A 15,160-nucleotide genomic window follows, 5' to 3' on the forward strand; every position below is an offset into this window, starting at 1 on the left:
TCCAGATTAACCAATTTGTTAGCATAGAATTTGTTCATAGTAATTTTTTACAATCCTTTGTAAATTTCTGTAGTATCACTTGTAATGTCACCTCTTCCAATTCTGATTTCGAGTCCTCTCTTTGTCCTTTTAGTTTAGCTATAGATTTGACAGTTTAATCTTTTTGAAAAACCATCTCTTAGTTTCACTGATTTTTTTCTGTTATTTTCCTTGTCTCTGTTTCACTTATTTCCACTTTAAACTTTGTTACTAATTTCCTTTTGCTGACTTGGGTCTTAGTTCTTCTTTTTCTAGAAAAAGAAAATATAAAGTGAGGTTATTTGAGATCCTTTTATTTTAATATATGCACTTATTACTATAAAATTCCCTCTCAGAACTGCTTTGGCAGCATCCCATATGTTTTGGTATATTGCATTTCATTTTCATTTGTTTTGAAATATTTTATTTCCTTTTGATTTCTTCTCTGAACCATTGGGCGTTCAAGAGTATGTTATTTAATTTTCATGTATTTGTAGCTTTTCACATATTTTAGCTTTCCTCTTGTTATTCTGGTTTTGTTACATTGTAGTGAGAAGAATTCTTGGTATGATTTCAGTCATCTTAAATTCACAAGACTTGACTTGTGTTCTATCGTGTGGCCTCTCCTGAAGAATGTTCCATGTGCCCATGAGAAGAATGTGTATTCCTCTGTGAGAAGGAATGGCCTATAAATCTTTGTTAGATCCGTTTGGCCTAATGTGTGGCTCAACCCCAATGTTCACTTGTTGGTCTTCTGTCTGGATGATCTGTCTATTGCTAAAATTGGAGTATTAGAAGTCCCCTACTATTCTTGTTTTGTTGTCTGTTTCTTCCTTCAGATCTATTAATATTTGCTTAATATATTTAGGTGTTCCAATATTGGGTGTGTATGTATGTATGACTGTTACATCTCTTGATGAATTGATCCCTTTTTCATTATATATTGACCTTTGTCTCTTGTTACCATTTTGGCTTCAAGTCTATTTGTTCTGATTTAAGTATAGCTACCCTTACTTTCTTTTGATATTCACTGGAATGGAATACTTTTTCTATCTCTTCACTCTGTGCCTATGTGTATCCTGTGTGAAGCCGCAGTGAGTGACTTGTAGGCAGCTTATAGTTGTGTCATTTTTTTAGTCATCCAGCCACTGTGCTTTGGGATTGGTTAATTCAATCCATTTACATTTAGAATTCTTATCTTTTTAATTTCAAATATTTTTATTTTTTATTATGTTAGTCACTGTACAGTACTTCATTAGTTTTTGATATAGTGTTCCATGATCCATTGTTTGCATATAACAGCTTATATGTAAGATCTTATAATGCCATCTTATTGTTTTCGAATTATTTTGTATTTACGTAGTCTCCTTCTATTTCTGCCTAAGTTGGTAAATTAGTGATTTTTTATGGTGGTATGCTCGGCTTCCCTCTTTTATCTTTTGTGCATCTATTCTAGGTTTTCGCTTTGTGGTTACCATGAGGCTTACATAAGACTTCTCATAAATAAAACAGGCCATTTTAAGCTGACAGCAACTTAACTTCAATTGTTTACAAATGCTTCACCCTTAACTACCCCCCTTGTTTATTTATGATGTGATTATTTACCTCTTTTTTTTGTCTGTTTTTGTTTTAGGGTTTTTTGTTTTTTCATTTTATTTCTTTTTCAGTGTTCCAGAATTCATTGTTTATGCAGCACACGCAGTGCTCCATGAAATACATGCCCTCCAGAATACCCACCACCAGGCTCACCCAACTTCCCATCCTCCTCCCCTCCAAAACCTTCAGTTTGTTTCTCAGAGTCCACAGTCTCTCATTGTTTGTCTGCCCCTCTGATTTCCCCCAACTCACTTCTCCTCCCCATCTCCCAGTGTCTTCCATGTTATTCCTTATGCTCCACAAGTAAGTGAAACCATATAATTGACTCTCTCTGCTTGACTTATTTCACTCAGCATAATCTCCAGTCTGGTCCTTGTTGACACAAAAGTTGGGTATTCATCCTTTCTGATGGAGGTATAATACTCCATTGTATATAATATATGGACCATATCTTCTTTACTGTTAAGGGCATCTTGGTTCTTTCCACAGTTTGGTGACTGTGGCCATTGCTGCTGTGAACATTGGGATACAGATGGCTCTTCATTTCACTATATCAGTATCTTTGGGGTAAATACCCAATAGTGCATTGCGGGGTCATGGGGAAGCTCTATTTTTAATTTCTTAAGGAATCTCCACACTGTTTTCCAAAGTGGCTGCACCAACTTGCCTTCCCACCAGCAGTGTAAGAGGGTACCCCTTTCTCCACATCCTCTCCAACACTTGTTGTTTCCTGTCCTGTTAATTTTGGCCATTCTAACTGGTGTAAGGTAGTATGTCAGTGTGGTTTTTATTTGAATCTCCCTGATGGCTAATGATGATGAACATTTTTTCATGTGTCTGTTAGTCATTTGTATGTCTTCTTTGGAGAAGTATCTGTTCATGTCTTCTGCCCATTTTTTGACATGATTATCTGGTTTTTTGGGGCATTGAGTTTGAGGAATTCTTTACAGATCTTGGATATCAGCCCTTTGTCTGTAGTGTCATTTGCATATATCTTCTCCTATTGTGTGGGTTGCCTCTTTGTTCTGTTGACTGTATTCTTTGCTGCACAGAAGCTTTTGATCTTGAAGAAGTCCCAAGAGTTCATTTTTGCTTTTGTTTACTTTGCTTTGGAGACATGTCTTGAAAGAAGTTGCTGTGGCCAGTGTCAAAGAGGTTACTGCCTTTGTTCTCCTATACAATTTTGATAGATTCCTGCCTCACATTGAGGTCTGTTTACCTCTTTTTATGTTGTTTACTTGTATAACAAAATTATAGTAGCTATAGTTAAATTATAGTAGCTCTAATTATTTTTAGTCCTTTTTTCTTTGACATGTATACTATACTATAACATCCATCCACTGTATTTACCATACCAGTGTGTTGTATAATTTTGTGTATTTTCATGGTGCTGATTAGTATCAATTTATTTTAGCCTAAAGAACTTTCAGCATTTCTTACAAAGCATGTTTAATGGTGAAGAGCTCCTTCAGCTTTTGTTTGGGGAAGTCTTTATTTCTCCTTTATATCTGAAGGATAACTATGCTGGGTATAGTACTATTAGCTGACAATTTTTTTTCTTTCAATACTTTGAATATGTCATTCCCCTCTTACCTGGCCTATGGTGCTTCTATTGAGAAATCTGCTGACAGCCTAATGGTGGTCCCTTTGTAGGTTACAGCTTTTTTCCCCCTGGATACTTATAGAATTCCTTAATCTTTAACTTTTTTTTTTTATAGTTTCACTATAATGTGTCTTGGAGAAGGTCTTTTTGCATGAGATAGTAGGGTAATCTTCTATAACTCTGTGAACTTAGATGTCAAATTCTCTCTGCATGTTTGGGAACTTCTCAGCTATTATTTCTTTAAATAAACTTTCTGTCCCCTTATCTTCTTTTTTTCTTTTCAGAATCTGGATTATTCTAATATATGCTCTTTTGATGAAATCCCATACATTAGATCATGTAGTTTTTCTTCACAGTTTTTCATTTTGTTTTTGTTTTCCTCTAACTTGGTTATTTCAAAAGTCTGTCTTCTAACTCACTTATTTTGTCTTCCATTTGCTCTACTCTGTTACATTTTTTTATTTCATTTATTGAGTTCTTCAGGTACAGAATTTCTGCTTGGTTCCATTCTATAATTTCTGTCTTGTTAGTAATATCTCATCTTGAACATTTCTGTATTTGCATGTGTGTGCATGATTTCAACTATATTTAGAGTTTTCTGGTAGCTAATTGAGTTTCTTCAACACTGATTTTGATTTCTTTATCCAAAACCCCTTGCCTTTGAGCTGTTATTGGAGAATTATTATTTTTTGGTAGTGACATGTTTCCTTGATTTTTCATGTTCTTTATAGTTTTGAATTGCTTCTTTCACACTTGAAGTAGCAGTCACCTCCTTAAATCTTTGATTGTTGCCTTCAGGTTGGGTATTTGGTTCATTAGTGCTATTTCCATCTAGGATTTTCTCTGCCTTTGTATGGGTACACCTGTTCCACTATTCTTGCTCCCTCTTGTGGCAAAATTCTTAAGCTCTTACATCTTTGGTTCTTAAAACTCACCAGGCTGGCTATTGGAAACCTTTCTTTTATTTTCCAGAAGACAGCTCAAGATTGTGGTTTCCCCCTTGTCCACAGACTCTGGCCTGTATTCTGAGCACACTCCTAAAGAGCTTGCTCTTGCCACCACACTTGGGAGTGTGCACATGTAACCACCCACAGAGTGCAAGGAGGTATGGATTTAGCCCTTGGGGCATTAGAGTTGCCCACAGGCCCCATAGGGAGATTCTCAGATGTAGTACTCCCAGGGACTCTTGCTTGGAATTCCTGCTGAGTACAATCAGCATGCCCTGAGTCCCTTTAATGTCCTTTGGTTTTCTTACCTCGTCTTTCCTCCCAATCATGGAGATCCTGCCTAAGTAAGTTCTTCAGGTGCTGCTGGAGAGTAACAGGTTTCTCTAGCAGCATTCCACACCACTGGGATAGCTAGACACTCACTGCTCTTCTTTTTCTCTATGAGAGAGATCACTACCACCTGCTAGTTCAGTCCAATGCAGTGTTTCCTTGGTAGGGGTGAGGACAGTGTTGGTAAAGTTCTTTCTACCATCTCTGCTGTGTCCAGACTTGTTTGTTGCTCTATTGGCATGCTGGAGTCTGTCTTCATAAGGACTAAGCTTTAGAAGTTTCTCTGTTGTCTATGGGTATCAGCCCACGTCAGCACTCTTTAGGTTTTTTTCCTGATTATGGCAAGAGAGGTTGGGGCAAGCTCACTGTCCCACTGGTCCCACAGCCTGTGCCCATAACCAGATACACAGGTGAGCCAGACTCCTCTTGGTTCCTTGGCATATGGTGCCAGATCCTGCAATTCCCACAGAGGCAGTTTTGTTCATGGATAGATGACTAACTCTTCATTGAAAAAGAGGGACAAAAAAGGAGGAATGCCCTCCACTGCTGTGTGCTAACATCACTTCCTAATGGTGTTTTCCTGCCATTAGGACTGCCACCAAATGCAGCCTGTAGGTAGGCCCACCAAGAGCACTCAGCAGAGTAGTGCCATTGTGTGGCTTGGGTTTCCAGAGGGAACCCACAAGTAAATAGCAGTATAACTGTATTGTTAAAGGTTATATTATCTTCTGGGTATAGAAGCTAATGCTACTAAATTTGGGTTGCTGTTGTTACTCATGTACCATGTCACCATTATGTTTCACTGAGGCATCACCAGCCAGAGAGAAACAGCCCTAAGGGGCCCACATTTGCATGTGCAGCCATCTTCCACACTGATTTGCAATGGGTGGAGCATAGGGTTTGGAATGAAGGCCGGACTGCTTATACAATCACTGAGTAGCCTTTTCCAGTATTCACAAAGCTGTTGCAGGAATACCTGGAGTAAATGGTTGCTGGCCATTTCTATGAGTATAATAGCATTTAGAGTTGAAGCTGTGTATCTTTTGCAGGTAACCCTGTTACATAGCTGGCTAAAATTCTGATCTTTGAAAATAAACCTTGAACCACCATCCCCATCTCCCTCCCTGTGCTCATTTCAGGCTAAAAGCTTGATCCTATTTGGGGGAAAGTTCTGGAGTCAGCAGATAACTTACAAGAAGTGAATGTGCTGTTGAAAATATGTGTGACCCTACTTCAGAGAGGCTGTTATCATTCAGGTGTTTCCGTCACCATCTGGTGACTGTGTAACCTGAGAACAGTGGTGCCAGACCCTCCCTGCATGGTGCCCCCACAGGCCATTTGTCGCTTGGGGTAGGAGCAGCCATGCTGCTGGCAATGATTCAGTGGGGGAGGGGGCACTCATGGAACCTGACAGCTTCGTGTTTGGTGCAAGTAAAGTGCCATCAGTTGCCCTGAGACCTCACCAGCATCCTCTACCACCCTGATCGCTGTGGCCCTTCAGGCGGGATAAATCATGCCCGGCAACTAGCTAAAACTTCCGTGATCCAGCAGATAGACTTTGTACAGGATGAAAAGTCAGTGCACAGGACTTTCTCTGATTCCTAATAATGTGAGACTCATTTCTGGTAACAGTGAGGGTTCTTGCCTCTCCCTCTGGCCTGGTGTTTACCAGGAAAGCCTGGTGAGGATCGATATTCAGGCATCTGGCCTTTTGTCTCATTGCAGTTAACGTATTCATGCTGATGGGCTAGTGGAGCAGTAGGACTCCGATCTCTTTAGCTGTGACTCCCCTCCCCACACCTGTCCCTCCAACCCCAGTGAGCAGTGACTGGGGTTCATGGCACCATGGCATGGCGTACGTATGAAGTCACATTGTAAAACCCAGCATCAGTGAGTTGCCCAGAATCACAGGGCAGGATGAAAGGGGATAGCTTTGAGTACTGATGAAAGAGTTTAGCTTTATGTATTGAGCCTGCTTTACCTACTTAGTGCCACTAAAATGAAGATGCCCGTCAAAATTACCCAGTTTTGTTTGGGTTCATTGATTAGAACTAGACACTGCCCTAAGGAAACACTGTTAAAATTAGTTAATTCTGAGCACTTAAGAGTTTGGAAAAAGTCTGAGAAACAAAAGAGCAAGGCCCAGCAACAGGGGCTCTGGTCCCTGGAGCTCTCAGCAGGGCTGCACAGAAGGAGTGGGAAGGGGGCCTCTCTCGGATGCAGTGGAGCTGAGTGGGTGGGTGCTTCCTGCCCCCAAAGAGCTTGTAGGCTGCTCAGGAACCTGCAAATGTGAAAAGTTACACTAAGAAGAGATGCAAACCACTGCAAAAAAAGAGAAGATGGGGTGCCTGGGTGGCTCAGTGGTTTAAGCCTCTGCCTTCAGCTCAAGTCATGGTCTCCGTGTCCTGGGATCAAGCCCCGCATCAGGCTCTCTGCTCAGCAGGGAGCCTGCTTCTCCCTCTCTCTCTGCCTGCCTGTCTGCCTACTTGTGCGCGCACGCGCGCTCTTGCGCTCACACTCTCTCTCAGGGTCAAATAAATAAATAAATATTTTTTAAAAAGAGAGAGAGAGACGATGGTACCCCTGGCTCCGTGGCTAATTATCAACTTAGACAAAAGGTAGCTTCATTCTGTAGCATTAGTTCTCTGTATTTTTGGTTCTGGTTCTGCTCCTCATTTGTTTTGTTTTTTAGATTCCACCTGAGAGTGAAGTCCTATGGTATTTGTCTCTCTCTGACTGGCATAATACTCTCTAGTTGCATCCATGTTGTTGCAAATGACCAGACATTAATCCTTTTTTATGGCTTATCCCTTTTTTTTGGATAATATTCAATTGTGTGTGTGCGTGTGCACACACACACACATACCACATCTTTATCCATTCATCAGTCAGTGGACACTTGGGCTGTTTCCATACCTTGGCTATCTTAAATAATGCTGCAATAAACATACAGGTGCATATATCTTTTTGAATTAGTGTTTTCATTTGGGGGAGGTAAATACCCAGTAATGGAATTACTGGATCATAGGGTATTTCTCTTTTTAAATTTTTTTGAGGAAGTTCCATGCTGTTTTCCAGAGTGGCTGCACCAGTTTGCCTTCCCACCAACAGTACACAGGGGTTCCTTTTTCTCTACATCCTCACCAACACATTTTTTTTTAATGTTGTCTTTTAGATTCTAGCCATTCTGACAGGTATACGGTGATATCTCACTGTGTTTTTGATTCACATTTCCCTGATGGTCGCTGATGTTGAGCATCTTCTCATGTGTCTGTTGACTATCTGGACGTCTTCTTTGGAGAAATGTTTATCCAGGTCTTGTGCCCCTTTTTAAATTGGGTTATTTGGTCTTGGGGGGTGTTGTAGGAGTTCTTTATATATTTTGAATATTAACTCCTTATCCAGTCTATCACTTACAAATATTCAATAGGTTTTCTTTTAGTTTTGTTGATAGTTTCCTTCTCTGTGGGGGGGAAAAAAAAGAAGCTTTTTTGGTTTGATGTAGTCGCAATAGTTTATTGTTGCTTTTTGTTTCCCTTGCCTCAGGAGACATATCTAGAAAAATCTTGTGAAGGCAAATGTCAAAGAAGGTACTGTTTATGTCTTCTTCTAGGAGTTTTGTGTTTTGAGGTCCTGCATTTAGATCTTAAACCCATTTTGAGTTCATTTTTGTGTATAGTATGAGAAGGTGCTCCAGTCTTCCCAGCACCACTTACTGAAACAACCTGTGGTTCCCTGTTGTATATTATTGCCTCCTTTTTACAGGTTAATTGACCATATAAGCATGGTTGATTTCTGGGCTCTTTATTCCATTGAGCTATGTGTCTGCTTTTGTGCCAGTAGCATACTGTGTTATTATAGCTTTGTTGTATATCTTGAAATTCAGAATTGTGATGCCTCTAGCTTTGTTCTTTTTCAAGATTGCTTTGACTACTAGGGGTCTTTTGTGGTTCCATACAAATTTTAGGATTATTATAGTTCTTTGATAGAGATTGCATTAAATCTATGGATCGTTTTGGGTGTATAGGCATCTTAAAAATATTTGTTCTTCCAATCCATGAGCACGAAGTATCTTCCCATATTTTTGTGTTGTCTTCACTTTTTTTCATCAGTGTTTTATAGTTTTTAGAGTATAGGTTTTCTACCTCCTTGGTTAAGTTGATTCCTAAGTACTTTATTTTTTTGGTACAATTTTATATGGAGGTTAACATTTTTTAAAAGGAAAAACCATCCTCTTCCACAGTCCTGCAGGCATCCCACAAAGAGGGCTCTTGGGAACAGGGAGGGGTAGAGATGGGGGTGAACTTAAACTTGGTTCTGTCTGCCCGCAGCTGGTGCAGAAAGCTCTGCCGTCACCACTGAAAGGTGTGCCCTGCAGTTGAAATGACCAGCTCATTTGTTGCACCACATACGGAGAGTGAGGCCCAGCAAGGATTGTAGCTTTCATAGCCACTAGTCCACCATCTTAAAAAAAAAAAAAAAAAATGGGCACCTGGGTGGCTCAGTTGGTTAAGTGTTGGACTCTTGATTTGGCTCAGGCAATGATCTCAGGGTTGTGAGATTGAAACCTGCTTAAAATTCTCTCTCCTGCTCTCTCTCTGTCCCTGCCACTCCCCTTCTTAAAATAAAATAAAATATGAGGGCACCTGGGTGGCTCAGTCTTTAAGCCTTTGGCTCAGGTCATGATCAGTGGGTCCTGGGATTGAGCTCTGCTTTGGGCTCCCTGCTCGGTGGGAAGCCTGTTTCTCCCTCTCCCGCACCCGTTGCTTGTGTTCCTGCTCTTGCTCTCTCTCTCTCTCTCTAATAAATGAATAAAATCATTTATTTATTTATTTATTTATTTGACAGAGAGAGAGAGAGAGAACAAGTAGACCAAGAGACAGGCAGAGAGAGAGAGAGAGGAAATCAGGCTCCCCGCTGAGCAGAGCGCCTGATGCAGGACTCGATCCCAGGACCCCGAGATCATGACCCTAGCCGAAGGCAGTGGCTTAACCCACTGAGCCACCCAGGCGCCCATGAATAAAATCTTTTTTAAAAAATTAAGAAATTTACTATCTCAGTTCTAAGAATCTCTCCTGGAAAGGTGAAACACAAAATTCTCCTGTACCTCAGTTTATAGAAGGGGGACCCAAGGTCACCAAATTACACAAAGACTACCGAGAGCAGATTTTGCAAACTATGTCCCATAGAGAAAAATGATGTTTCATGTTTGAAGGAATTTGGGATAACCACTCAGGAGGGCAGAATTAGAGGGGTTTTACCAGCAGTACCTCTCCACAGCTTGACTAAGAACTGGCCTCCTGTGTCCCAGTTCACTCATTCAGTCCTCTTAACCCTGTGAGGCAGATATACCCCGTTTTACAGATGTAGAAACTGAGACTCAGCCTTCACGAGGCAAGCACAGAATGTGAACCTGCCCAGAGTGGACAATGGTTTGTGCTGTTTTCCAGCTTGTTTGGCCCAACATTGTGCATAAGGAACACTTATTAAAGTTCTGAGGCCTTGGAACCTACTTAGGGAAGTGTCCCTCCTCAGACCGAGGGCAAATGCAGGCACAAACAGAAGCACCAGATATTTTTCCTGAGGACATTCTTTTGATTTCTGGTTCGTAGTAAAGGCCTTTACTGTGCAGTTATTTACTGTCTTTAGGGTTGCTAATTAAGGTAAAAGAAAAAACTCTGAAAGTTACATATGTTATTTTCACCAGAATGCTTTTATTAAGACGAGAGTGATTTTTATGGCATGTAATGTGTGCTTTAATACAGTGGGAAATGACCAAAACTCATTTGTCCTGGTGTGGAGTTAATGGTATACTGCATTTGTGAGTGCTTGTTTTGTTAACTTACAGAAATGGGAGTGGTTCAGGTCCAGAAGGATGGAAAAGGTCCTTGGGCCAAACAAGGAGGGAAATAGCCAGACAGGCAAGTAGACCAAGAGATTATCCTTGCCGCTCGCACTCTGTCACCATCAGGCTGAAATAGAAAGTGTTTGAGAATGGATCCGAAACACACACACACACACACACACACACACGGGAACTGAGCCATGAGAAACATGGAAGTCCTGCTGTTGGCCATAACTGGATGGAACTTGAGGGCAGTATGCTAAGTGAAGTCAGGGAACAATTATAATACCATAGGAGATCGCTCATACATGAAATCTAAAAAAGCCCAAACTCACGTAGTAGTACCAAGGGACGGGGAAATGAGGAGATGCTGTTCAAAGGACCCAAACTTCCAGTGCTGAGAGAATAAGTTCTGGGAATGGAGTATACATGGTAATATAACTAATACTATATCACATACTTGAAAGTTGCTGAGTAGACCTTAAATATCCTTGCCACAGAAAAAGAAATGGGAATTATATGACATGGTGAAGGTGTTAATCATTTCGCAGTGTGTAAGTATCCAATCAGCCCATTGGACACCTTAATCTTATGCAATGTTATGTATCAATTATACTTTAATAGAGCTCAGGGTGGGTACTGAGAAGTCTCAATCCTGCCCGCAGCTCAGGGTGAGAAGCTGGAGGAGAGGGTGGTGGGGCCCACCTGGGAGTAGAGAAGGTTTTGTGTCCTGTCCCTCACTGTCCTGGGCCTCCACTGTGCAGGCCCTGAGCCAGCACCTGCCCGCCCCCAGCCCACCCCAGAGCCTGGGGCAGGCCCATCACCAGCGCCCAGAGATACACATACAGGCCTGCCCCAGCAGAGTCACACATTTACAAATGAGAATTTGGTGAGAGCTGTTCAGCATCCCAGCCACCCTGAACTCGACCTGACCCCGCTGCCAGCGGTAGAGTCAGTCAGTATTCCATACTCAGCTCTCGGCTGAACCTGTTTTGCATGAAAGGCACCTTCCCTGACAAGTGAGGTGAGCGCCCTTCCTCCCCCAGCACAGGGGACTTAGCCAAATCAGGCAGCATCACAGACACGCTTTCCTGTCGGCTTTCTGAAGGCTGCTGGAGCTCCTGCCTGAGTTAGGACGCGCGGGGTGTAGGGAGGGAAAGGAGACCTCAGTGTCGTGTCCTGTGTGTTGCAGCTGGTGAGCGACTTGCTGGAATTCTGCTTCTACACCTTCCGGGAGTCCCAGGCCCTGAAGGTGGAGTTCCCCGCGATGCTGGTGGAGATCATCAGCGACCAACTGCCGAAGGTGGAGTCCGGGAACGCCAAGCCCCTTTACTTTCACAGGAAGTGACGGAGGACATCTCACCAGGAGAGTTTTGCCTTAAGTTTCCCCATGCTGTTCTACACCCACGAAGGACCCAAGAAATCCGGTTTTTCACATGTGATGGCTGATTCCTACTTGTTCAGCAGTTTCTCAAGTTTAAAATTATGTCAAGGGTTTGGAGCCGGGAAAGCAGTGTGACATGGATTTGGCAAGACCTGAGCAGTCGGAAGGATTCTTCCCTCTCCGCTCCCCAGCGCTTAGAAACACGTTCCTGTTCCTCTGGATGAAAAGCCATATCTAGTCAATAACTCTCTGATTTTGATATTTTAACAGATGGAAGTTTTAACTATGCCATGTAGTTTCTGGTATCGTTCGCTTGTTTTAAAAGGGTTCAAGGACTAACGAACTTTTTAGAGCTTACCCTCGGTTGCACATAAAACGTATAGTCAATATGGGGCATTAATATTCTTTTGTTATTTAAAAAACACACAAAAAAATTAAAAATATATACAGATTCCTGTTGTGTAATAACAGAGCACGTGGAGGGGAACAGCAGCCCCCCCGGGGGTTCCTGTCCGCGCACGGGCTTCTGCATCACTGGTATACACACCCTTAGCGTCCATTTATTATTTAATTAGAACGGATAAGATGTTAAACAAATGCCTTGGTTTCAATTTCTAGTATCTATTGTGTTGGCTTTACAAATAATTTTTTGCAGTCTTTTGCTGTGCTGTACATTACTGTATGTATAAATTGTGAAGGACCTGAACTAAGGTGTAAGGAACTTTTGTAAATGAGACACATACAAAAACAAACAAACAAAAAAAAACAAAACACACACACAAAAAAACTTTAATGGTTGATAGGATGAAGGGGAAAGTATTTTTGAAAGAATTCTATTTTGCTGGAGACTATTTAAGTACTATCTTTGTCTAAACAAGGTAAAAATTTTTTTTGTAAAGTGAAATGTTCTGCATGCATAATGAACCGTTTACAGTGTATTTAAGAAAGGGAAAGCTGTGCCTTTTTTAGCTTCATATCTAATTTACCATTTTACAGTCTCTGTTGTAAATAACCACACTTAAACCTCTTTGGTTGTCTTTCAGCCTTTCTACTTTTTCTGTACTTTCGTTTTGTCTTTGGTCTCCCGCTGGGGGTGTTCCTGGGACTTGAGCAGGTTCCCTGGCTTCTGCTCTGTCCTGCGTCTGTCGGGGAACAACGGGCTGTGGTGTCTGCAGCTCCTCGAAGGGGTCTTTTGGCAACACATGTGAGCGAAGGTCCTGCGGGGGCTGCAGCTGTAGGAGAGCGGCCTCTTCTGCTGCTTTTCTCCTGAGGCAGCATCTGCTCTAGGAGCACGAGGCCGGAAGTGCGATGGCCCAGAGAGCACAGTCTCGTCCCATTTTAGAAAACGGCATTTTCTCCTTCGGGAAAGGAAATTCCAGGCACTCTATCTGTAGAAGGTGGCGTGTTCATTTCTGGTCTGGGAAAGAGGTTTTGCGCTCTCAGAACTGGTAAGGGGGACACGTAAGCTGCCGCAGGACGTACCAGGAAAGATGCATTTTGGCACATTTCAGTCAGAATGGCGTGGAGACCATATGATAATTGGAGGGTTTTTAGATTTTTAAAAGGTAGGTTTTAAAAATTTTATACATAAACAGTTTTGGAAAAAAAAAAAACTACAGATCATATAAGCAAGACAGTGACACTAAAATTTTTAATTCATTAATCTGTTTGGCACTGATGCAATTTATGGCTTTTCTCTTGCCCCAAATCACAAACCTATCTATCTTTGGGGAAGCTTCACAATATGATTGCACTTAAACAAACGACTTTGACTAGAGGCCAAATTAATCTTTTTAAAAGTAATGATAATCATCAGGTACTCAGTGAAATCCCATTATTTTCCAGAACCTAAAAGCTGTCGCTGGAGAAGCCCTAGGCCAGGAGAAGGCAGCATTGGGATCCATACTCTTCTCTAGGGTTCACCATGCAGGCAACATTACCTTGTCTTTCAGAAGACACCTGCCTTATGCAAGGGGGAACCAGTGAAAGCTGCATTCAGAGGGAGGAGTTTTTCTTACATAATTTGCAATTTCAGTAATTTAATTTATAGGCAGATCTTTAAATACAGTCAACTTACATGCACAGCAATATGAAAGCCACACTTGGAGGGTGATAAATACACAGCATGCAGACTGGGAGTTCCGAGAAAAGACACGGCTTACAAGAGCAGCTTTTAGCTCAGACTTACGTTTTATGAAATTGGAATTTCAGTGTAACCAGGTTTGGGATGGAGACAGTCTGCATCAGCTTTTTGTATTAACAAAGTTACTGGCTCTTTATGTGTCTCCAGGTAACTTTGCTTGATTAAACAGCAAAGCCATATTCTAAATTCACTGTTGAATGCCTGTCCCAGTCCAAATTGTCTGTCTGCTCTTATTTTTGTACCATATTGCTCTTAAAAATCTTGGTTTGGTACAATTCATATTTCACCAAAACTTCTTCATATAATTAAAAAACACTAAATTAGTTTAAAATGAAGCAATTTATATCTTTATGCAAAAACATATGTCTGTCTTTGCAAAGGACTGTAAGCAGATTACAATAAATCCTTTACTTTAATCATCTGTTGTTCTGGAAACATTTCATTTGGGTGTCTGCAGGCATACCTGGACTTTGTGCCCCTCTACATCTGGAGAATATGCGCTTCTGCCTGCATCCAAGACAGTTCCCCTGTGATAGAGCCCCTGCTAGACACATGTTAATTATACTCTTCTGGGACTAATTCAGTGCCTTGTTCCTTACTGCTGATAATATGTGGGTCACTAAAACAACCTGTAACAGTTTAGCAACAAGAACTGCCTGCTATGTAGCCACTAAACACTCCAGGCGCATTGCTTCCTTTCTCTACTGCCACAGGGAAGCTTGATCACTGTCAGGCGCTGGGACTGACCTGAGTAGACCAGATGTCCCGTCTGACTCCAGTGTTCTTCCTCCACACAGTCCTCTCGTGCTCCTTCACCCTGGGTCCTCGTGGGCCGACAAGAGACTCTGCTCCCCGCTGGCCGTAATGCTTCTCACACTCCCCTTGGTTTCGCTCATTAATATGAACCACAGAAGAGCAGGAAACAATTATCAGCTCATCTTAAAACTAGAAAACATGTAAAGATGGACTCAAGTACATTTTTAACATGTCATTTAACTGGTGGTCATTCAAACTATTTGCTTCCAGAAAGAGAAGACCAGTTGAGCATTAAACAAATTCAACTTCATTTTAACATGATAGAAAGACTTCTGGAACACAACATGGCCATGAAACACAGAACAGGAGAAAAAATGTTTTAACTTTGGAGTTGGGTTCACAAGTTTGTTTATAAAATATCTATACATGCAGTTAATTTTTTCTCCAAGCTTATGGAATTTGACCTACTAAGCGGCAAGGGTGAGACCAGCTGGAGGCCACACCAATGTGTACCCTTAATTAAAGTGGTTGTCCTTTC

At 41.5% G+C, this 15,160-nt stretch overlaps 1 protein-coding gene across 1 annotated transcript in view; it reads left to right on the forward strand.

Annotated features, from left to right (window-relative positions):
* NR3C2 (nuclear receptor subfamily 3 group C member 2) overlaps positions 1-14,287 on the forward strand; it is a 340,694-nt gene extending 326,407 nt beyond the window's left edge. Inside the window, exon 9 of the mRNA XM_004758031.3 lies at positions 11,532-14,287. Within this exon, the coding sequence (XP_004758088.1) occupies positions 11,532-11,687 (156 nt within the window). The 3' untranslated portion in view covers positions 11,688-14,287. The remainder of the gene's footprint in view (positions 1-11,531) is intronic.
* Positions 14,288-15,160: the final 873 nt, after the last annotated feature.

This window comes from Mustela putorius, unplaced genomic scaffold (assembly GCF_011764305.1).
Source record: "Mustela putorius furo isolate JIRA1106 unplaced genomic scaffold, ASM1176430v1.1 tig00000242_pilon_pilon_pilon, whole genome shotgun sequence".
Classification (NCBI taxonomy): Eukaryota; Metazoa; Chordata; class Mammalia; order Carnivora; family Mustelidae; genus Mustela; species Mustela putorius.